Consider the following 25,370-nt stretch of genomic DNA (forward strand, 5'->3'; position numbering starts at 1 on the left):
CCTGCATACCCTCTTGCTGTCATCGCTCTGCTGAGGGATTTCTACGTCGACGATTTGTTTACCGGCGCTAAAACTCGCGCAGAAGCAGAGTGCATACGTGACGAATTAATTAATTTATTGAAAAGAGGCAAATTCCGTCTTCGCAAATGGGCCTCCAACAAGCCTGCCCTTATCCAAAATTTACCTCAGGCCTCAGAGGGAACCCACATGTCCCTGGATCCTGACGCTACCATCAAAACTCTCGGTATACGGTGGACTCCTCGGGACGACACACTCTTCTACACTATTAGCGCGCCTGCTTCCGAGGCCACTACCAAGCGTGCAATTTTATCACAAATTGCGAAACTATTTGATCCACTAGGCCTCCTTGGCCCTATAATTGTCTATGCTAAGATAATAATGCAACTTTTGTGGAAGGCTGGACTTGCCTGGGATGAATCAATCCCGATCTCAATTCACTCACTATGGGCCCAATTTCGGGCCCAGTTGTCTATGATTGAAGAGCTGCGGTTCAAGCGCAGCGTTGCTTTCTCGGGAGCAGTCGATGTCCAATTGCATGGATTTTGTGACGCAAGCGAGCGAGCATACGGAGCATGTATCTACATCCGCTCTATCGATGAGGCTGGGCATGTTCGTACTCATCTCGTTTGTTCAAAATCACGAGTTGCCCCAGTGTCGTCACTATCATTACCTCGATTAGAGCTCTGCGCTGCGTTATTGCTTTCCAGACTCTATGACGTAGCTATTAAAACCCTATTGTTGGATATTAAGGACGTTTACTTATGGTCTGACTCGACTATCACACTTCATTGGATAAATACCCCTCCTCATCTACTAAAAACCTTCGTTGCCAATCGAGTGGCGGAGATTCAGAGGCTTTCTCATCGTTGCCATTGGCGCCACGTGTCTTCTCAAGACAATCCCGCGGACTCTATTTCGCGTGGCCAAACTCCGGCTGAGTTCGTTGCCAACAGCATCTGGCAGACTGGCCCAAGTTGGCTGCAGTGCGAGCCTAGCACTTGGCCCAAGGGAGCTCTCCCTTCAATCGACATTCCAGAAATGAAGCCTATAATTCCCGATCGCGTACTTTGTATGAAAATAGAGTGCGGACTCAATGATCTGCTCGAAAAATACCACTCTAGCCATAAATTAAAACGGGTAGTGGCTTACGTAATGCGTTTTGTTTACAACGCTCGCCATAAAAATCATCGCCGATCCGATCGATTAAGTTTACAGGAGCTACAACAAGCTCATGATCTCATAATAAGGATTACTCAGCACTCAGCCTTTCTGAAAGAAATAAAGCAACTAAAAAACAATGGAGTTATCTCCGACAATAGTAAATTAATTCCGTTAAATCCCTATCTTGACGAGCAAGATCTCCTAAGAGTAGGAGGAAGGCTGGCTCGTTCCTCGCTAACTAAGGAGCAGCAACACCCCCTGCTCTTACCAGCTCGTCATTATATAACGCGTCTTATCATAACCGAAGAACACGTGCGGCTGAAGCATGCTGGCACTCAAGCCACCCTATACTCAGTGCGTCAAACGTATTGGCCCTTAGACGGTCGCAACATTACGCGAAAAATTATCTATCGTGGCATTACCTGCTTTCGAGCGAAACCGCGTGCCGCTGATCACGTCATGGGAATCCTGCCTGAACCCCGTGTCACCCCTTCCCGTCCTTTCCTCCGTGTTGGAGTCGACTACTGCGGTCCTTTATACATAAAGGAAAAACGCTTTCGCAATCGTAGCCGATTGAAGGTTTATGTCGCAATTTACGTATGCATGTCAACCAAAGCAGTTCACTTAGAACTAGTAAGTGATCTCACCACCGAGGCCTTTATTGGCAGCCTCCGAAGATTGTTTTCAAGGCGTGGAAAATCTCTCGAGATATACTCGGATAACGCCACGAATTTCGTCGGGGCAAACCGTGAGCTTAATGAACTGCAAACATTGTTTAATTCGGAGGAGCATAAGAACTCCGTCCTAAGTTTTCTTACGTCCGAAAGGATAACTTGGCATTTTATTCCCCCCAGTGCCCCCCACTTCGGTGGGCTCTGGGAGGCCGCCGTAAAATCTTTTAAGCATCATCTGATTCGTACAGTTGGTGATACGCTGTTAACATTTGAACAGCTCGAGACGTGCGTTATAGAAATAGAAGCAATTTTAAATTCCCACCCTATTTCTCCTATGTCCTCTGATCCAAATGACCTGCTCTCCCTTACCGCTGGTCATTTCCTAGTTGGTGGCCCTCTGACAAGCTTTCCTCAGGACGACCTCACCGACACACCATCTAATCGCCTATCAGCTTGGCAACATGCTCAGCAGCTGAAGCAACATTTTTAGAAGCGCTGGCACAAGGAATACCTACACCAGCTCATAACCCTGAGCGGGCACCTCGACAAATCGAACGGTCTACAGGTTGGTTCACTGGTGCTTATTGTGGAAGAAAATCTTCCTTCACTTCAATGGGCGCTAGGGCGCATTACCGCAGTACATCCCGGAGCAGACGGCATCATCAGGGTGGTTACCGTGAAGACTTCCACCGGCGAATACAAACGCTGCACCAAACGCGTGTGCCCATTGCCCCTTGACTAGTTGCGACTTCACCAACATTTATTTTGAACGCAGATCCGTTCAAGGCGGGCGGCATGTTCCGTCGCGGAATAATAGTCTTATATTAGTTTATTATTTTACGTATATTTAACGAATTTAATTTACGCCTTGTAATATTTTGTATTTTTAGTTTAAAAATATTTGTCCCTGGAATTTAGGAATTACCCATCTTTTTTTTTTTATCTTCAATTTTATTTTATTGTTATATTAGCTTCATTTATTTTACCGTATTTTAAACATCTGTTTAGGATTTAGTTGAAAACTTATTTTATGTCTAAATATTTTTTGATCAAGTAAACGGCCAAACATCGGCTCTATTGTTTAGGGATTAAGTTTAAAATTTAAAAATGTAAAATACTTCTAGTCCCGTGTTTATGACTCCTTTGCTCCTTATCCTTAAATTATTTAAGCCCTATCATAAATCAGTCCGGACATCTGTTCCTAATTGCATTCGTCTACTCTCCAAAATAGTCCAGTCACCATTTTTTTTTCTGGATCTCACTCTCTCGGCTCGTCCTCTTTCACTTTCGTTTTGCCCCCCTTATACTCCGCCATACTCCCACGACGATACGACCCTTCCCCATTTTCTCTGGCCCTTCTAATGCCCTCCGCGCTCCAATCACAACCCTTAGTTTTCCACTTTCCTTCTAGCACGCCCCTTTTTCCCTCAATCTTAGTTCTTTAAGTTTAACGCTAAGATATTTTTGTAAAATGTAAAAACCAGTTGTACTCGATACTTTGAAGAGATCAGCATTGCGCTCGGACTAATAAATCCACAACAATATTTATTTAGCAAAATTGCTTGTTAAATATTTATTTCCTAACAAAATTACTTGTTAAGATTGGCTTTAATTTAATTGTTTAAATTATTATTTAACAAAATTAATTGTTAAAATTTATTCTCGCGGCAAACTAGTCGCGAGACATTTCATTCTTTCTAATTTAAAAATACAGAAAGAAAAAAAATTTTAATTCTCAAAAAAATACTTTTCTTTTGAAATTCATACGGAAAATAAGTAAGATCTCAGAAATCTTTTTAAAACACCTTACTGATTGTACATAGTATATAAATTCACTATATAAGCATGTACACGTAATAAAATCCGGAAATTAGCATTACGTTAAGTTTTTCAATTCACTATTGTTTCAAGCTTCATAATTTTTTTTCTGTTAGTTGTACGAAGAAAACACTCGAGTGCTTTTTTGTAGAGAATTTTATTTACTATAAGACCTCGTACTTTGATTTGCAAAAAAATTATTTTTAAATACTTTTATATATAAAAAACAAAAAAAAAATCGGTCTGTCGGTTGACCCTGCGGGCCAGCCCCAAAACTTCCTACCTATTTCGAGCTCCTGGAGCTTGAAAAATTGTTGTAGTTACATTTTCGAGCTCTTTGAGCTCGAAAATACTTTTGTATGTCTCTGTTTTCGAAAAAAAACGTTTTTTACCATTTTTTCTCAAACGATATCTCTCGAACGAATAAACCGATTGAGACGTTCAAGGTGGCAAGCGACGGGGCTTCTGAAGCTTCAGAACACAGTTGATTTTGGAATCAATCCACCGAGAACATAAAAAGTTATCCAAAAAAAAACATTTCTGAAAAAAGTTTATTTTTGGAATATCTCTGAACAAGTTGTATCGATTAATTTTTTTTCAGCTTCAAGATATTCGCAAGCCGCGTCGGATGACACCTTGATAATCAAAATCGGTTCATGCGTTCAAAAGTTATAGATATTTACATACGTACTTACGTGCGTACGTAAATACATACATACACTCGGACATCTTCGTGAAATTAGTCTGGATAGCTTTCTAGAACCTCAAAACGTCAAGATCTCGTAGAAATTAGATTTTCGAAAATCGGACTGAAACCACTAACTACCCGAATTTTGAAAATTTGCAATTTTCTCAGCGGGAAATTCAAAATTTTTTTTACTTGCAATTTAAATGAGAAAATTAATATTGGTTGAGCTCTTAGCAGGATTGAGCTTTCAAGCTAATCTTTTGGGAGAATTTTTCTAATACCTTAGACTAACTTTTAAGACCATAAGACTTTAAAAAAAAAATAAATAGTTATGCGTGCATATATGCATTTCTATATATATGTATACGTGAAATCACATATGTGCGCATATGTGTTGTTACGATGTGGGATCGTGCGCTTCCGATTATATTTGGGTGGTTATTATCACGTACTTAAACATGGAGCAGCTATATATAAAAGCTCGTGCTAATGCACTTTTGTCGCCTTTTCTGGAGAGCTAGTGTCTAGGAATAACTTGAATCGTAGAACAAGATTATTATCAGTAACTTAAGATCATTTAGTATCGTAACCACAAGTATAATTTTACACGAGATATTGTCAGTAATAAGTAACAATATGGTGAATTGCATTCAGTTAACTCGGTTAATTATTCATTGTTTTTATAACATGTAGTTCATAAATACAATAATCAGTTAGTATTATACAATTTATCGCGTAATACCGGACGCTTATACAGTAAACTAATAGAAGGTCCTGTGCAGTTAATCATAGTAACATCGATATTATTCACAGTTAGTGGTTTAATATCAGACATTTGTAACCAGTGTGTGTGTGACGTGGCACACAGATAATTATTAGTTGAATAAATAGTTATTCTGTTAATAACTGAACCAGTGTTTGAGTGAATTTACCTGTGTATCTAGTCCACCTCCTATAATTAAGTATAAGAGAATCTGCACATGAGTACGAGTGTCACGGTCCAAGAGTGGTATCCTCGAAAATCAACCCAACGCGCCAGTTCAAGGACATCTAGAACTCTTCACTGAACTCGAATTTAGACTAAGTACTAGAGGTAGTTTAGATTGTAAGGCTAGTTGGGGTAATAATCATAAAAAGACGAGCCTCATATTGAGTTAGCAGGGTAAGCCTCACGAAAACCTGCACGACTCTATCTAAGGTGCAGGTGTACGTAAGCCCCAACGTAAAAATGGCGCTCAACGGGCTTTAATTAATTAGATTAATTAATTAAGCCTAAATTTTCATCTGTTTAATTTCATAAACTTGTGTTAGTCACTCTATAATTGAAAATTCCAGACTTAAAACCAGTAAATTTCGATTCATAGTCTGCGAAATCAAACAAGTAAGAACACCGGATGAAGAATTATCGTGTATCAAGTGGGTTCAATTACAATAAAATTGTTCCTGAAAATTCCTAAAGCCTTGACTTTTTTAGCGTTTTTTCTGGAAGTAAACGCGCAATTACCGTTTCTATACATAATGTAAATTTTATTTTTCTGTTAATTAAAAATTCATTAATTTTTTTTTTCAGTTTTTCGAAAAAAACTCATTTTTTGTTTAAATTTTTATTTGAATTTCCAAAAAGATTGGATTTAATAAAAGAAAATCTGGGCGTCAGTTGACCCTGCGGGCCAGCCCCAAAACTTCCCGCTGTTTTCGACCTCAAAGAAATCGAAAACGTTAGTGTAGATATATTTTCGAGCTCTTCGAGCTCGAAAATGCAATCACATGCAATTGTTTTTTTACGATCTTTTCAAGCTCTAACAAGTTACCTGTTATGCTGAAGTTTGAAAATTTACGAATCAAAAATCATCAATGAAGCGGTTTTTAAAATTTAGTTCCTGATTATGTTCAGTAAAATAAGTGTATTGAGGCAGAAATCAATGTCAGGGATCAAAATCAAGATTTAAATAAGTTTTGACTCATGTAGGAAACAATAAAATATGAAATATCCGATAAAAATATTAAAAACTACGTTTTATTGATTTTTTTGTTGATAATATGATTTAAACTAAAAACCAAGTTCGTTGACATTATATGATCGAAATAAACCATAAAAAAAATGAATTGGTATGATATCAGGCATATTTTAGTACGTTATATTATGATTTATCCGGAAAAAATAACATAAAATGTTATTTTTTTAACTTGTCAACGCCGATATCTTTTGAACTAATCAATCGATTCTGATAGGTGACATGGCAATCGGCGCGTTTTATTGAATTCTAGAGCTGATTGAAATTTGAAATCGATCGCGTCAGTCGTTTCGAAAATATTTAGAAAAAACCGTTTTTCACCATTTCTGTCTCCCGCGATAACTCTCGAACGGATTATCCGATTTTGATGTTTGCGGTGGCAATCGACGCGTTTTATTGAGTACTAGAGTTGATTAGGTTTTGAAGTCGATTGTATAAGTCGTTTTTGAGAAATCAATAAAAAACTAAAAAAAAAATTTTTTTTTTTTTCGTAATTCGCAAATATTTTCGAGTCTATTCGATCAAATAATCTGAAATTTTCAGGAAAGTTGATGGCCAACAAGCTCTTTCGATTGCCACCTCGACCATCTAAATCGATTCATTAGTTCAAAAGTTACAAAAAGTTTACATACACACACACACACACACACACACACACACACACACACACACACACACACACACACACACACACACACGCACACACATACACACACTCGGACATCATTCTGAAAATAGTCAGAATAGCTTCCTAGGACCTCAAAACGTCGACATCTGATGAAAACTCGATTTTCGAAAATCGGGGTGAAAACAATAACTTCCCGAAATTTTTGAAAATCGTCGATTTTCTTAGCGGGAAGTTAAAAAATCACCGAGTCCTCACGCAACTAGTGGAAGATGAAGGTGAAAACTACCCACTAGCAGTCGACCCCATTCTCAAGGGCAGTTATGTGGATGACATCTCTAGAGGGGCTGAAACTCCCGAGCATCTTCAAAGGATTGCATCTCAATTAAATCGGATGTGCCTCTCAGCTTGTCTACCACAAGACAAGTGGAAGAGTAACTGCAAAGACTTTTCAGCACCCATTGAAGCTCCCGTGGACCTCTCTCACGTTCACTCATTTGAAAATCAAAAAACTAAAATACTCTGAATCTCATGGCATTGCCACCAAGACATCTTCTCATTCCAAGGTAACATCTCAGTTAAAACTGCAGTGACCAAAAGATCAATTCTTTCTGAAGTTGCGCAACTTTTTGACCTCCTCGGTCTTATCTCCCCAGTCGTCATCAAGGCGAAGGTCCTAATGCAACAGCTCTGGCTAGAAAAGCTGGGTTGGGACGAACAACTAACCCCTGAAACTGTTCAGAAGTGGGTGGCATTTCGTGAAGATCTTCATCGGCTAGCCACTCTCAAAATTCCGCGGTTACTCAATCTGCATTCTCAAGCCATCTCCGTTCAACTCCATGGACAACATTCAATCATTGTTTACAATTTAACAATTATTTAGATTTATTATTTTATTTTAATTTGATCTCGGTATCTATCATTACTAAATATCGTTTATTATTATATATTATTATTTAGCTATCACGCGTGGGCGACCGCATACGCTATATTAGGCTGTTTCGCGTCTCCGTCGCGGAATTTCAGCTAAGTATACGTCATAAATCTTTTTTTAATAAAATAAGCAAAATTTTTAATATTTAGGTTCGTGGATACCCGGGTACCCGATCGCTAAAAATCGTCGGTAAAGTCGTTTATTAACATAAGGGTTAATTTCCCGCTAAGAAAATTGAAAATTTACAAAAAAAAAAACGGTCTGTCGGTTGACCCTGTAGGCCAGGCCCAAAACTCCCCGCTGTTTTCGATTTCCTTGAGCTCGAAAAAATTGTTGGGAATATATTTTTGAGCTCTTTGAGCTCGAAAATACTTTTGTATGCCATAGTTTTCGAAAAAAACATTTTTTGCGATTTTTTCTCCAACGATATCTCTCAAACGAATTGACCGATTTTGATCGATAAGGTGACATTCAACGCGGCTCATAAAATTTAAGAGCTGATTAGATTTTGGAATCAATTCATCAAGTACATTCCAAGTTACAACTTTCAGATATTGACAAGCCGCGTCAAATGCCACCTTGACGATCTAAATCGGTTTAGCCTTTCAAAAGTTACAGATATTTACTAGGGTGTTTCATGTTTAGGCGATATTTTTTTTTCTCTGTCCTACCTGAAAAACTAACAATTTATAGACCAAAAAAAACATTCCCGCTTGAAAAAAAATTCTGAGTCAATTAGGGGCTTCACTCATCGAAAAATTCGATTTTCCATTTAAATAACATGGGAAAAAATTTTTTTTTTAGTTTCGAATTCTTTAACTAGGTAGTGGCTCTATGTACGAATAAACGCAGCATATATTTTTGTAGAGAATTTAATGCTCTACAAAACAAGTCTCTTGAGAGTAACAGGTTCAGCTTCAGAAGGAGAGGTTCCCCGGTATAGAGTTTAACTGTATACTACATAAGATTGGAAGAATACATTCATTTTTTCTCATGATTCACACAACACATGTTAAGAAATAACATTTACATTTCTTGTGGGTTAAGTAGGTCAAGGATTCATTAACCAATCAAGCTAAACCCAATTTCCTTCTTTGCTTGATTAGTTTGAAAATTGCTGTTTAGGGTTTGCCTGTGCAGCCAACAACAACATAAAAAATATTAAGATTTTTGAAGTTCAAAAGCGGCTTACAATATTGATTCAGCTTTTACTCAGACTGGAAAACTTATTGATATATGGCTCCTCAAACGCATTTTTAAAAATAATTTTTTGTCCTTGCCAAGTATATAATACTTTTTCAACTATTTTTGAGACTGAATTAGCGAATAAATTGTTTTATGAAAAATTAAAACTACAAAAAAAAAAAATTGTTTTTATTCCCAATAACAACAAAGTTTTAAAATTTTTGTATCGTAAGCACATGGCCAAATTGGGACGATAGCCAATACTCATTGATATGCAATGAAGGATTGATTCTCTAAACTTAACAATTATATAATTTTTGCCAATAACCTTGGTCATTGTCCTGTATATCGCCGGAAGTTAAAAAACAGTTTCTATTTATTTTTTCTTTTCAGTTCCAAAAAAAATTTTTCATATTTGGTTTTCGTCATTTCAACAAAAAATTTTGAATATAAATTTTTTTTTATTTTTTCAGTTGAACAATAAAAAATTTTTTAAAATGGCTTCACGTGTTAGACCGATTAAAATAACAGCTGTAGGTGATGGAATGGTGGGAAAAACTTGTTTATTAATAACATACACTACTAAAAAATTTCCAACTGAGTATGTACCAACTGTGTAAGTAATAATTTTAATAACACTGTAAATATGTAGAAAAATGTTGGCTTGAAACCTACCAATTTTTATTATGCTGTCATCCAAACTTGAAACAGAAATAACGCATCTCAGTTATTGTAACGGGCATGAAAATATGTATGGTAAACGTATTAAATAATATATGGTACCGATAGAAATATATATGTGAAAATACATGAAATCTTATATAGAACTATATATAGATTTTGGCTAAGTTTATTATATTTTTCTATGTTTTCACTCGTTCGATTTCATATATTTCCGTATAACTTCAATATATATTTTATATTTTTGAAAACTGATGAGTTTTAATGAATTAAAAAATAAATGTTCTTTATGTATGAAAACGAATAAAAATACATGTATGATTCATTAGTATATAGTAGGATATATGTACCCTATATCTAACTTTATATAATTTTATATATTGTTCCATATATAGAACCATATGTGTCTCCCCATATATGTAACAATGAATAAGATTGTTACGTCCAGCTCAGACACTAATCTTTATATTTTTTGTTTTATTATATTCAATTTTATTTTTCTTGTAAAAATTTAGTAAGCGACCAAATTTTCCATTCAAACAAATTTACACTGATAAGATATAATGTAATTTAAAAAAATGCTTTTAAAAGATTCAGGCATCTTTGTTCTGACATTCGTTGAAATGCTAGACCAAACACCTAAATGTAATTTTAATGACCCCTTCGGTCACCATAAAGAAAAGGCCTAAGTGAAATCTGGAAATACTTTTTTAGAAAATATTTAGAAGAAAAAGTAAATTTTAACAGCGATTCATTTTAAAATAAATAAAATAATCTTATAAAACCTTCCCTTTTTAAGTGCACTTTTGTAAAAACATTTCAGTATCTATACGTAAACGTAAAACAGATGCCCAAATGAGATTTTGATGACAGAATTCAGTCAGTGAGAAAACAAATTTAAATAAATAATTTTTTATCGAAAGAATTTTGAGATAAAGCATATTTCAATAAACAATTTTATACGAAATAAATTTTATCTAAAGAAATATTGAAATAAACAATTTTTAAGCGAAATAACTTTAACTACAAGAATAGTTAATAAATAAAAAACTTTAATTCAATAATAAATTTTATACGATTTAAATGATAATTGCTAACTAAAAATTAATAAATATAAAAACTTATAACAATTAATAAAAAAAAATCGTATCAACATCTTTCAATAATAAAATTTTACACAAATCAAACGATAATTGCTAACTAAAAATAGTAAATTTTAAATAAATAAAATTTATAAAAATTTTATAAACAAATTGGCGTTCGAACAGGGACACATCTGAGTGATTTATCTGGGTAATTCAGGTATAAACTATCTACAAATTTCAAGTTTGGCGCGCAAAAAAACGTTCCAGCTTTCTCTGCTTTTCCCAAATTTGGCGCATAAAAAAGTGCTCCAGTTTTCTCTGTTTTTTTTTTCTCGAGCTTGGCGCGCGAAAAAGCGTTCCAGCTTTCTTTGCTTTTTTTTTTTTTATATATATATGAAGAAAATCTTCTTGGTATAGATATCTTGTTATGCCTGGTAGGAGTAGGAGATCAGAACGTTGACTCCACTATAGGAGAAAGTACAGAGAGAACTATAGTATGTATACAAAATAAAATGAATTACTTCACATAGTCAAAAAAACTTATGACCTAATAGTAAATTATGATTTTTGAAAATACAATACCAGAAATTTTTGATGATATGGCTTTGGCACAGAACCGAAACATATCCCTCCACGATGCCCTTTTGTTCGTGCCTAAATGTGAGGGAAATCCCTGTGAATTATTGGATTTCCTGAATTGCTGTAAAGGCGCTAAATCCGTGTTACCTGATGGGGCTAAAGAAAATTTAGCGAAATTATTTCACGGAATGAAATTGAGCGCGAAGGTTAAGGCCTCAATTAATTTTAATACCCCGACAACCCTTGTTGATTTCTTTGGAAATTTGAAAAAGGGTTTTCGTACCGGTGAAATCCTTATTTCAACTTCAGGGCGAACTAGGTCAGATATTTCAACGGGACGGAGAAGACGTGTTAGATTTCGCGAAACAGTCGTGGAAAAAGAAGCGTGAAATCATCGGATGTTATCACATCGAGAATCCCGAGTTGACCGACGAATAACTCGAAGATTTTAGAACAAAAATAGACGAGGCGCTAGCGGGTTGCTTTACACAAAATTTAAGTAATGAAATTAACCAGCGGATGACAGAATGTCATAATACTGACGAAGCTCTGACAGCCGCAATAAAAATTGAGAGAAAATTAAACGCGCGAAAAGAGTTACGCGGCGAACAAAACACGGAAAACCGGTACAGCAAATCCGTGAATTTATCCGCAGGCACCCAAAGTAACTTCGCAGATAACTCCGGTCATTTCGCCAAAAGTTGCCAGTAAATTATGTGTCAAATTTGCTATACAAAAGGGCATATAGCTAAGAATTTCCCACAAATCAGTAGTACTCAAAATCTATACGCTAGCGTGGAGTGTCAGCTATGCAGAAGTAGGGGACGTTCAGCTGAGTACTGTAAATTAAATCCTAATGAGTTGCCGAGAAACCCCGTCAGAATATTGCATATTACAACTTGCGTCCAGAGAGAGAGAGAGAGAGAGAGAGAGAGAGAAGAGTCAGAAAACACTCCATATAAATCAAACACAGAGGTTCCTAGCACTTCTAATCACTCACGCAAAAAAGTTTCTAACACTTTTAAACTAAACACAGAACTTCATAACACTTTTAAACCAAACAGAGTAGTTCCTAACACTTCTCGATCAAACACAGAAGTTCCTAACACTTCTAAATTAATCACAGAAGTTCTAGACACTTCTAAACGAAACACAAAAGTTTTTAACACTCCTAAATCAAACACAGATGTTCTTAACACTTCTAAACCAAAAGCAGAAATGCCTAACACTTCTAAATTAAAAACAGAAGTTCCTAACACTTCTAATAAATGAAACGCAGAATTTGCTAATACTTCTTATAAAAAACGGTACAGCCTCGCTCGAAGAAAGGGCATGCCGCGGAAACTTTGGAAAACTCTTAATCATACAATATTATATAATGGCATAGTCACTAGAATAAGAACCGACAAGAAAACGGTGTACTTACTGAATGTAAGAGACACCAGGTTCTTGTTGAGCATAATGGGAGCTGAGACCTCATGCAGGATAACCATGATCAGAACCAAACATCCCGAACTTTTCATTACTGAAGATAAGGACTTGCGATGGTTGAGAAAGAATAATGTAATAACTTCAAATCTAGATAAATTGGATATCTTATTATACGTAAACGCCAAATTTGTATTTGTTGAACGCTATATAAAGTCTCAGGTTCAGATTTTGTACTTAGATGTACTTAAAAATAAATGTGGACTAGGAAAGGAGGTGCTGAGAAACACGCTCTCTATTGCATCAAGACAGCCGGCGAGGTCACCTTCAGGTACGTGGAAGGTCCAGGATTCATGGTGGTTGTGGCAGGAGAGGTGATTTACATCGAGCACCGCATTCCAGTGGAAATCAAGATCCCGAAATCTGACGGATGTTATAATTGTATGTCCATGTTACGGGGCAGTCAAAGACAATTTTCGACCCCAAGGACACACGTGATAACTGACTGCGCAACAGAGTTGTCTTGCAACTCTCTACTTTTTAAATTGAGTTCTACTTAGTATAAATGTATACCAAGGTCCATGGAGGTCATGATTCAGCCATTCAACAATGACTTTTAAACAAATAAATAAATTGAAACTATTGTTATAAATAAAATATTGTACATGTGGGTGCAATGTGATTGCGTACGCACATAGGCCCGCATCAGGGCGTGCCCTTACCGTTTTCCTAAAGAAAAATCATAGGGACAGGGAAAGGACCCAAGAAAACTACATTCCGATTGGATGCAGTTTTCCCCCAAACAATAGACTAAACAGAACAAAGTAAAACACATTAAAAGGACCTTAAAATTCAAAGTAAGTAGTCTCAGACAGTCTAGGACAGGAGTCCCATTGAGGCAGTGAAGTTCAAGTCACAGTTTCTTCACAAAAGTTATTTTACACTAGTTCTGCACTAGTTTTTGTACAAGTGTTCTCACAATTAAGTTTATTTTACACTAGTTCCACACAAGTATTTATTTTTTGTACAAGTGTCCTCACATTTAAGTTTTTGTTAATTACAGTCAAACCCGGGTAAGTGAGAACTGGATAAGTGAAAAAACTCAATAAGTGAGAGAAATAGCCAGGGCCCGTCATTTTAAGCTCCCAAAACCTCTATTAGCGACAAACAGAAACCTCTGTAACAGAGAGTCGTTTTTCCCTCATGGTCCTCCGAAAGTGAGACTGCTACTTATGTATACTTCTATAAGCGACAGTCGAGCTTGATTTATTTATATTATTTAGGAGGAACTATAGCTCCAATAAAAATACATACACACATAAAAGATACACACATACAGTAACAAATGACAAAACAAATTACAAATTTAACATCTGCTATTTTATGATTCATTCTCAACTTTCGTGAAATTTCCTGCCATTGTTTTTGTATTGTTTTCTCGTCAATATTGTACCTATTCTATTCCGTGGAACTAAATAACGTTGTTATTTTATCGCATTTTTTTCAAATGGATACGTGTGCCTGTGTACCGTCCTGTTTGTCGGACTTACTCAGTTTCTAGTTAAACAATTGCAAAGGAAAGTTCTGTTCTGCATCATGTCAAAACGGAAAATTAAAATACTGTCATTAAGTGATAAACTTAAAATAGTGAATGCGCTTAAATCCGGAAAATCGTGAAATGAAATTCAGAGGAAGTTTAATTTACCAGAATCCACCTATTATAAAATTATAGAATCAATAGACTTTATAAAGTCTGAGTGCTCTGATGGACATGAAAATATTAAGAAGACTAGAGTTTCTGAATTTCCCAATATCGAAAAGTGCCTTTTGGAATGGATAAAACAAACTCTTGATAAAAAAATTCCCATAGATCGACCTTTGTTGAAAAAAAAAATCAAAAGAGTTCGCTACAAAACTGGGAATCCAGAACTTTTCTGCTAGCAACGGTCGGTTAGAGGGTTTTAGAAGGCGTTATGATATAGCTTTCAAAAAAGCAGCTGGGGAAAGTAAATCTGTGGATCAAAGTGTGTGCAACCACTGGACTGAAAATCTGCTAAATTTTTTGGAAGGGTATGAACCAGACGATATTTACAACGCATATGAAACTGCTTTGTTTTTCAAGTGTCTTCCGGATCAAATATTTACGTTTAAAGGCGAAAAATGTCATGGAGAAAAACAAAGTAGGAACGCCTTACACTTCTCCAGTGTGTAAACATGAGTGGTATGGCCAAACTCCCACTTCTCATCATCGGGAAATCAAAGCGAACTAGATGTTTTAAAAGTGTCAAGACTCTACCCGTTGATTACGCCAATAATACAAAGGCTTGGATGACCAAGATATTATTTAAAGATTGGTTGAAAGAAGTGGACAAACGAATGTAGATAAACCGGAAAAAAATTCTGCTATTCATTGACAACTGTGCTGCCCATAGGGAACTTACCAACACTTGCACACGTAAAAGTAATGTTTTTACCTGCTAACACCACTAGTAAACTTCAACCATTAGATCAAGTCATCATTCACACTTTTAAACGCTTTTATCGCAGAGAAGTCGTTAAACATATTCTTACGAGTCTGGAAGAAAACAGCAGCCCTGACATTAACGTACTTCTAGCTATGAAATTTGCTAAAAAAGCATGGTACTTAGCCAGTGACGTTATTGTCAAAAACTGCTTCAAGAAAGCTGGGTTTTGGGAAAGTACAGATAAGCAAGACCTACCAGAGGAAAATGATGTTGAAGTTGGACCTAGTAACGAGGAATGGACTAAGCTTGTGTCTCACGAATCCAATATGTTAGTGCCAAGCTTCGAAGATTTCGTTCAAATTAACGACGACGTAACTACCGCTGGAGAACAAATCGACAACGTTATCCTTAAGAATTGTGTGAACACCTGTATTGCTGCAAATGAAAGTGAAGACGAGGCACAGATTCCGGAAACAGAAATAAAGATCATTCCAATGAAGCTAGCTTTAAATGCGTTGGAGACGGTACATCAGTACTTTAAATACGCGGCGATTGTTGACCAAGCAATATTCGACAAAATTTATGAGTTAGAGAAAAACATTCAAAATACAAAAACAGAAAGCCAAACGAAATTGACGGATTTTTTTAAGTGTAAATAAGTTCTAAATAAAATAAATTTACATAGTGCATGAATTTTTGTTTTGTTTTTGTAAGCATCTTGATACCTACCCTTATAAAGTGCTTATGTGTCGAAATGTAATGAACGTAACATATACACACTATTAAAAATATATATGTATTAGGGCGCTTCGTTTCCGGCGAAAGTATTTTTTTTTGTTGCTCATCAAGCAAAATATTGTTTTTTTTTTTTTTTTGCTAAAACAAAAATTTCTGCCAAGTTTGAGCTTTTAATTCGAATCCTAAGTAATTTCTATTTGATTTCAAAGATTTCCCATTTAAAATACACGTAAATTAAATTACATTTTTTTCAACTTTCTAATACTCAGCTGCGTTTTATGACATCGACGCGGTTTTGGTCGCAAATTGTAGGGCATTTAGTTTTCTTCAAAAGTGCCCATAGTATCTTCGCTATAATTCCAGCTGTTCCACTGATCTCTGCTGAGGAAGTCATTTTTTGTATCAAATTGACCTTTATTGGCTTGCAGAACGTAAACCAATGAATGCACACCAAAAATGTAAACGAAAATTTTATAGGAAATTTTATTCCCTTCAAAAAAAAGTCCTATAAGTCAAGTCGCTGAAGTCCATAATTTCCGAGCTATAGGAATTTTAATAATTTAAAAAATAAAATCGAAATTGCAATTTTTTTTTTAATATTCTATTATTTAAATTATTAAAACTCTTATAACTCGGAAACTATGGACTTCAGCGACTTGAGTCATAAAGCTCTTAGGGAACAATAAAATGTTAAAAATTTTTTAGTGATTTTTGGAAGACTGTATTTTCGTGAAAAATGATCGTATCGAAAAAAGAAAAAAAAAAAAACAAATTAAAGCTTCAAATCTCTAGTTTGAAAATCTTTCAACCTAATAATTTTCTGAGCCACAGTTTTGGCGGAATCATAAGAAATAGGTCGAGACAAAAGTTTTCCAAATTTTTTAGTTTTGTTTTTTAGGTCTACGGAGTGGAGTAAAAAAAATTTTCCAAAAAACGAAAAAAAAAAAAAAAAAAAAAAAAAACCCTCAGTAAAAAATAAAAAAAAGTAAAAAAAATTTTTGTTTTATCTCTTTTTTCGGAAAAAAATTTCTTTTCCTCTCTACCTCACATTTAATGAATAACTTACGTAAAATGGAAAAAAATTAATTTTTCCACATTGGTATTGATTACATAAATAAAGGATCAAAACTTGTTCCTTTAATTGTTCTGTAACTTTGAGCAATCGGCCCGGACAAACGATTCAATGGATCACTCTGAAAATTTGCAGGGTTTTTAGGAGTACATTAAGCTGTAAAAATACCTGGCAACATAAACCTTTCCATCGATATTTGCAAAATAGCGATGAGTAGACTAAAAAACCAGAAAATGGTCATTTTTTGTGGGTTTTTCAAATTGTTATTAAGGATAAAATAATTTTTTTTTTTTTTTTTTTTTTTTTTTTTTTATCGAAAATGGAACTTGTAGGGTATTTATTGAAGTTTCTCAAACTACCCTTTACATTACTGTGCGACCATTAGCTGCTGAGATATCGATAATCAAAGACAAAAGGATCCTTTCTCATTTGAAGGCTGATATCTCGCAGCAAATTGTCGTACAGAGAAACGATAAAAGGAAAATTGTAGCTGAATAAATTCTAAACGAGCCATGGATTGGCTTTTTCGAAAAAAATTCTCCCAGCCCCGTAGACCTAAAAAACAAAACTAAAAAATTTAGAAAAATTTTTGTCTCGACCTATTTCTCATGATTCCGCAAAAACCGTGGCTCAGAAAATTATTTTGCTGAAAGATTTTTAAACTAGAGATTTCAAGCTTCCATTTTTCACGAAAATACAGCCTTCCAAAAATCACTAAAAAAGTTCCTGGGATGATAAGAATACCGACTCGGCCCCAAAAAGGAATCAGGCTCATAACTTCAGGAAATATTCATACTCATGAACTACTTCGATACAGCAAGTTTCAGATTTTTATCTACTACCAAGTCTGAATAAATCGAAAAATACTGAAAATTAGTAAAAATTTTTATTCTCTGCGTCTCGTAAATCGAATGATCTAGCAACCGAATATGTTTTGGGGCATGATGGTAGTGCTTTGGAAAAAAAATAAGAGACATATTTGTCCGTAAGAACCTAAAAAAAAACGAGGTTGTATTCTTAAGTTTAATTTTTAAGCGTGTTACGATAATCATAAAAATACGAGACTATTTTTTTTTAATCCCCATTCTATTTCCGACGAAATTATGAGCTTGACAAAATTTTAAGAGTACCACATATCGAGAAAAAATAAAAATCGATTTTTTGCGCAAAAATCGATTTATTTTCATGATTAACTTTTAAAATGACAAAATGCAAAGTTTTTTTTGAATACTGTACTGGTAAAAACAACGAAATAAATTTAGAACACTCATATAAAAGTATTGAATATTGCTGCTGGTCTTGGGATTTTAGCCAAATATCGGCCGTGCGCCGATTCCACTCCATCCAATTGTATTTGGTTTATAATCATTAAAACATCTGTAAACCTTTCTACCAATATGGCGAGATTGAACTTGAGCTTTTAATATATTGGTTTTATCTCTGACAAACTGAGTAGTTAAATTATCTGATTCATCTATCATTTCAGCTCAATATGATATTGCTTGTTTATATTGATAGGAAACAGTAAACAAAAGTTTTAAATCCTTTTCAGTCATTTCTGAAAAATCTACCGAATCACTAGACAGAATTGTCTCAAATGGAAGTTTTTTCCTCTACAAACCATTTTTGTCTACTTCTCCAGCTAGTGTATTATCATTAAAATCTCGAGATTTCATCATTTCAACAATTTCATCTGAATACTCTACATCAGAAATTAGACGCTGGTTTTACTGATTATGAAGAAATGATGTAACTTTATAAAAACTACCGATTCTTGGTAACATTTTATTGTCGAACTTTTGGTCAAGTAGATGATATTTTTGTTTCAGCATTCCGTGAACTGCTTCGACTACCCAACGAATTTTTGTGACATATCTTGACTCATTAGACCGCTTTCATCAACAATCTCGCGGAATCTTTTGTAATCTAAACAACGGCTGTAGCTCGACACACCGGCAATTATTATTTTAGGTTTGAAAAGTTTAGTTTCCTCCACTAGCTTGTCGTAGTTTATTAATCCTGTTGAGGAATCCACTTTGTAAGGCATCGACTCGAAGAAGATCGACGTGGCGGATATTTTTTTAGTTGCAGTAAAAAATCCCGTGGGTAAGATGACCACCGTCTGGGAGATCAAGGCCCATTATTCTGCCATGGGGTTCAATTAATCCGGTGTAAACAACGAAATTAACAGGACTACCAGAGTAAGGCTGAACATTGCAACCCTATTTCTCGGAGTCTAGATTAAATGCTTCGAGAGCGCGTTTGTGTGCCAGCAATTCAATTTGAACAATGAATTTATTGCCTTCATATTACCGTTGACCAGGAAGTCCTTCACTATATTTGTTATGCAAACATGAGCTTAGACATTAGATTACACTTAGTGATGTAAAATTTTCACTGGCAATCAATTCCAAACCACGTTTCTGTCGCTGCTTTTCCTTTTTCATTATTTTGAATAAGTCAACATCGCACTCCCACAAATTTTGCTGCAGAACTCCGGCCATTTTAATGCTGTTAAAACACGTGCTCGATGAACCAATTAATCTACGAAAGAGCGCTGATTTTATCAAACGAACTTGGAGAGTCCGTTCGACCGGCTCTTGTTGATTCATTGAAAAATTTTCAACCAATCGAATGCCATAAAAATTCAAACACTTCAACTAACCAGGAAAACATGAAGAACAACATTCTTTTTAATTTATCCCCTCGTTAGTTCTAAGTTGATCTACTGAATGTCACGAAATCTTCGATCAACAACAAAAACATCACCAGGTTTCAGTAGATTGCAAATACCGTTAGGAGTATCAATGTCTTTCATAATAGTAGCAGCATTCACATTAGCAAGGTAGGGCCCTAATATATCTACAATAAATTCGTTTGTCGTACAAATGGTAAATGGCTTACATAACGGTACTTTTTTTTGGCCAGAGTAAGACTTTCTTTGATATGCGTTATTCGAGCTCTTTTGATGACCAGCATACGTTCCATCACAAATTAAGAAAAGCATATCACTGCGATCAGCAAACAAACTTTTTAAAGTAGTTATGGATTATTTTCAATGATATCACGAGACACAGATCGAAAACCGAAATACTGAGGTAAAACATCTCTTTCAAATGATCGTATCATTTGATCACAATATTTTGAAACCAATTGTTCATTTTCCAATTGTAAAGTCGACGATATTAATCTGTTTGAGTTACCAGTACGTAGCTTGAATAAAAAAACGATGAGAGATTGAGTAACTGTACGAAAATCTGTACTTCTCATAGTAGTTAACAAATCCCGCAATTTGATAATGTTTTCACGTTTCGACCCAGTAAATATGTAAAGTTGTTCATCAGGTATACAAAAATAATCCATTTTATCAATCAACGTAAAGTCACACTCAACAGCCAAGCTTTCCATCATATTAGGTAATTCTGACGGTTTTAAAAAACTCCAATTAGAATAAACTCTTAAAAAATTCAAATCTTCAGCATAGAAGCGCTTTTTTATAAGATGATAGCTGCAACATCGATTTCCATCCGGAATAAGAATTTCTTATTTAATAAAGCATTGCATACGGGCATCGTAAGGAACAACTACCATATTCCGGTTTGAAACAAAATATACACAATAATATCTATGAGTTGCAACTGTTCTTTTAATATGAACTTGAATACATTGTTCTGTATCATCATCACATACAAACTCTAAATTTAATGAAGGATCACCAGTACTTGACTGAGACAAAGTCATCGTTGATAGGTTTGATTCAGTTCTTTCTAATAATTCACTCAAATCTGAAGGTAATTAATCCTCCAATGGTGTATCCTGATCCTCATCAAGTCTCGGTTTCTTGTATTTTTTGGAACGATATTTAAAACATACAATATCACCAACTACAATTGGATGTGTTACGTCCTCGTCACCCTTCAAACATTTTTCCAAATCTATCAAGAAAATTGACATTATTATTCGGAGAGATATCCAGCATGAACAACCCATATGAAACATCCCCGTATGATATTTTCATGAGATATCATATTCAAGTAATTATAAATTAAATTTGTTAAAGATATATATGATTCAAAGCGTGTACGCATGTATATATATATATATATATATATATATATATATATATATATATATATATATATATATATATATATATATATATATATACATATATATATATATATATATATATATATATGTATATATATATATATGTGTATATGGGTGATACATATATATACATAATTGTTTTTATTTAGCTTCATTATTAAGAAAATGCATCATAATTTTTAAATAACTGGAATACACATAAGAATATGTTAAAGATAAATAGTTTCATAGGAATATTCTACCAATAAATAAATAAAGTTAAGCAAACGTTTATAGCTGCACATATGCGGATGACATATGTACATATATATATATATTTTTTTTTAATATACTTAATACAGTAATACTGCATGTATGATAAATACATACATTAAACATTTAAATGCAGCATGCATTAACTTATAATTTAATTAATTATAATACCTATAATAATAATTTCTACCTATAATAATACGAAAGAGAGCATACAAGTAGGTGAAACAAAACATGAGTGGGCGTCAGGAATACCATGCGGTAACCTGAGTACCGGGCGGAGTAAACAATAAGAGCAAGGCCCAAGAATAATGAAAAGAAACGCCCGCGGCAAGAGTAAGCGACCAACTTACTCCTGCTGCTATCCTAATACTAAAAATCAAGAAAAGGCCGTTCAAAAGGCTGTAAAACCTCCAAATATAAGAACAAACTAACCAAAATAGTAAATTTGAATATTATCTAGTATCCATAATATTTTGGCTTTGTATTATTTAAAAATTATCTATAACTTTAAATAATTTATTCATTAATAAATTTATTGGATGACGACAGCATCTCAGATTTGTTTAAATATATATGATTGCTTATATAGAATATCATATTTATTTAAATAAATAAAGATTCCCGGTATTTCATCTCCGATAACGCCGGAAGAGCTGGATAATCGATGAAATTTTTGATGATTAAACAATAACTATGGGAGAGTGTTTCTGCGTCTTTTCTCATAGCCCCTACCATGGGGGTTTATCTAAGATTACAAAGTAAATAAAAGTCACTGCAGCCGCTAATTAATCAGTCCGTTTTTACGCTTCGTTACTGCCGAATGTGACCCCGTTTTTGAAGTTTTTATAAAGTACAGTTTCGGGTGTGATCCCGTTTTTATTCGAGGATTTTCATTCTCATTCACGGATTTCAGTTTTATCTCAAGGATTTTCATTTTCGTTCACGGATTTCAATTTCATTTCAAGGATTTTCATTTTCATTCAACCTTCAAGGATTAAAATAATTTCAGTTATTTTTAAAGTTAAAATTATTTTCCCTTCGCTAAACTAAAAAGGTGTAGTGATTTTTTTTCCTACTTGTGTACTGTGAATCTATGGGCAATTAAAAATAAATAAATTAAAAATTATTCGTGGAAAGCTATAAAAATTTAGTGAATTAAAAAAACAAGTTTGTGAAATTTAAAATTGAGAATTTTTTTTCAGTTCGCACCACAATAACAGGTAACGAGTTTTGGTTTACGAAAGTATGCTCTCTTTCCCTTTATCTAATAAAAATAATACAGAATTTGTGAACAATTTGTAAACAATTGTTTTTCTAAAAACACAAAATAATTTTACAAATAAATTTAGTAAACAGACATTGCATGTCAATTTTTAAAACAAACCTTCCACACAAACAATAACTATTAATATAAACAAATAAAACTAACATTAATTTTAAATAATAGAATCTAATAAAATTTGAGGCTTCGTTATTTCACTCAACCTAGTGGAGTTATCCGACGGACAAAATCCAAGGTTATTAGATTAAGATAAAAAGCATGATTAACACTTATGTAATTTGTTTAACTCAGAATTATCAAAGCAGAAATTAATAATTATTCTTTACGTCAAAAGAGTTTATTTGGAAATATCATATTAAATCATCAACCTTCCATATAGAACCTTGTTTTATATGAAAGAGTTTTATAATCATTATTTTTGATAATCTAAATATTTCAACAAATTGGTATTTTGTTTTTCTTTATAATTCAATTCATTTTACAAGAAAATTTACGATATAAAAATTTTGTTTTACCGCAATTCTTATTCTAAAAATTGTTCTTAGAATTCTATTCAATTTATTAACGTAAAATATACAATGCAGTTAAACCAATTCTAGAATTTATTAATCAATACAACTTCTTTTTTTTTCATTTATTTAAATCTATTCAAATCAATCCAAGATATAGTAAATAAAATTTCTTTTTACTATTTTCGAAATCATTAATTATTTGAATTTCCTTCAAAGGATTCGATTTAAATGAGACAAGAATATATTTTCATAATTTATTCATGAATTCAATCATTAAACGGGAATTCATCTTTTTCTCAACCTTTACCAATTATATAAATTTTATTTGAGAAACTTTAAACTCATTTCCATGTTCCAATTGTAATTCGTTTGCAACGTTTAATAATATCTTTTTCAATGACCATTGATATGCTTTCTAAAATTTCATAAAAGAGTTGAATTTATCCTTTTATTTGATTGGAAAACTTATCAATTAGTTTATGGTTGGAAAATTATTGTTTTTCGAATCCTACTTGAAATCAGAGATTCACTGACTGACTCGGTAGATTAGAATTTTAATAGAACAAAGATTTTCCACTCAAAGTTTAGTTTTTTTTGTCTTGTTATTATTTGAATTCAATTTACATCCACAAAATTTGTTTTTATTATTTCAACTAAAATCAACTCAACTCAACTAACCTGTATCTAACACCCAAAACCTTTTTTTTTACCATCGATCCTTCCCTATTATCAAGGAAAATAGCTGTCTCAAACTCTCCAAAAAAATACACAATGATGATAGATAGCAACTAAGAGATCGACCCGGGTTGGTCAATGATCCAATTGTTGATTCGCTGAGTGTATTAAAACTTCCTATCAATTCACTATTTCCTTCCTACCAATTTAATTCTACTCTAATAATACAATAAATAAAAAGAATCTCAATCATTCAAATCAAGTAAAACATTTAATTATTTTTTAATGAGTCAATGAGCGAACTCTGTATTCTGAGGTCAGGAGTATATTGATTACTCTATCTTTCTCCTTGATTACTACTATTATTTCTGAGAGCGTCTTTCGGGACAAACATCGTTATAAAAATGTTTTCGAATAGAGTCCATGGCGCTGAAATTACGCTGGCCTAGGGGCTCTGTTCCAAAACCATTGTGATTGTGACTCCTGTACGGAGTACGACAAGTTGTGTTCTGGTGAACGTTACCACCAACCACTAATCAGACCTAATTTGTCCTTTGTAAGGAGTATCACTTCCCTTCCTAGATCTTTTAATGTCAAGGAACTTAAATATAAACTGATCCCGATCACCGAGGTCGAGAGGCCTATACTTCTTATCTATATCAGTGACGCAGATCCGAGATTTCATTTTTATGGTGAGAAATTGCTGTCCGGACCTTCCCAGTTGGAACCATACAAGGGGGTTCCTGACGACTACGTGGAATTAATCATTCTGGAATAATTTTAAGAAAAAGGTACCCTTTTAAAAATCGGTCCCCTTTTTCCACCAACGTAAGTAGAAATGAAATTTTTAAATTATTTTTCGAGATCAGAGATTATTCCTGGGAATCCATAGATTCCTAAAAATACAAAATCTTTTTCCCCATCGGCCCAATTGTCACCGGGTTATAACAGATGATCATAAATCGTTGAAAAATCTTCAACATCTTCATCAGATTGTATATGCTTCGTCTCGTCTTTTGTCAACAGTACGTAATTTTGAGGTTATCGGCAGAAATAGTGGATGTTCATGAAAACAAAAAACAGTGATACCAGTTTCGAATTACAGTGCCATCTCATGGGTTCTGAATAAACTGAAAGTTGACCGGGAAAGTATAAATTATCCGAAAACTAGTTGAATTATGTAAACAATAGTATTTGATCCAGATTTAATTATTATAATTAAGAATAAAGATTATAATAATAAATATAGTTCATTATATGTAAACAATTACTTTTATATTAGCGTTCTGAATTTATTTTGTTGTTTTTACCAGTACAATATTAAACAAAGCTTTGTATTTTATCATTTTAAAAGTTAATCATGAAAA

At 34.0% G+C, this 25,370-nt stretch overlaps 2 protein-coding genes and 1 pseudogene across 2 annotated transcripts in view; 2 read left to right on the plus strand and 1 right to left on the minus strand.

Annotated features, from left to right (window-relative positions):
• Window positions 1-25,370, plus strand: part of LOC103570558 (ras-like GTP-binding protein RhoL) — a 145,869-nt gene that overhangs the window by 59,888 nt on the left and 60,611 nt on the right. Inside the window, exon 2 of the mRNA XM_053742268.1 lies at window positions 9,595-9,737. Within this exon, the coding sequence (XP_053598243.1) occupies window positions 9,619-9,737 (119 nt within the window). The 5' untranslated portion in view covers window positions 9,595-9,618. The remainder of the gene's footprint in view (window positions 1-9,594; window positions 9,738-25,370) is intronic.
• On the plus strand, window positions 208-2,346 carry LOC106693250 (uncharacterized). Its single transcript, XM_014440006.2, has one exon. The coding sequence runs from the start codon at window positions 208-210 to the stop codon at window positions 2,344-2,346; it is 2,139 nt and encodes a 712-aa protein (XP_014295492.2).
• On the minus strand, window positions 18,618-19,700 carry LOC106693251 (serine hydroxymethyltransferase-like; annotated as a pseudogene).

Source organism: Microplitis demolitor, chromosome 10 (genome assembly GCF_026212275.2).
Source record: "Microplitis demolitor isolate Queensland-Clemson2020A chromosome 10, iyMicDemo2.1a, whole genome shotgun sequence".
Taxonomy (NCBI): Eukaryota; Metazoa; Arthropoda; class Insecta; order Hymenoptera; family Braconidae; genus Microplitis; species Microplitis demolitor.

What these genes read in the sequence shown, in the direction of transcription:
- LOC106693250 (XM_014440006.2), top strand. Translation starts at nt 208, where the DNA reads ATGTCCCTGGATCCTGACGCTACCATCAAAACTCTCGGTATACGGTGG.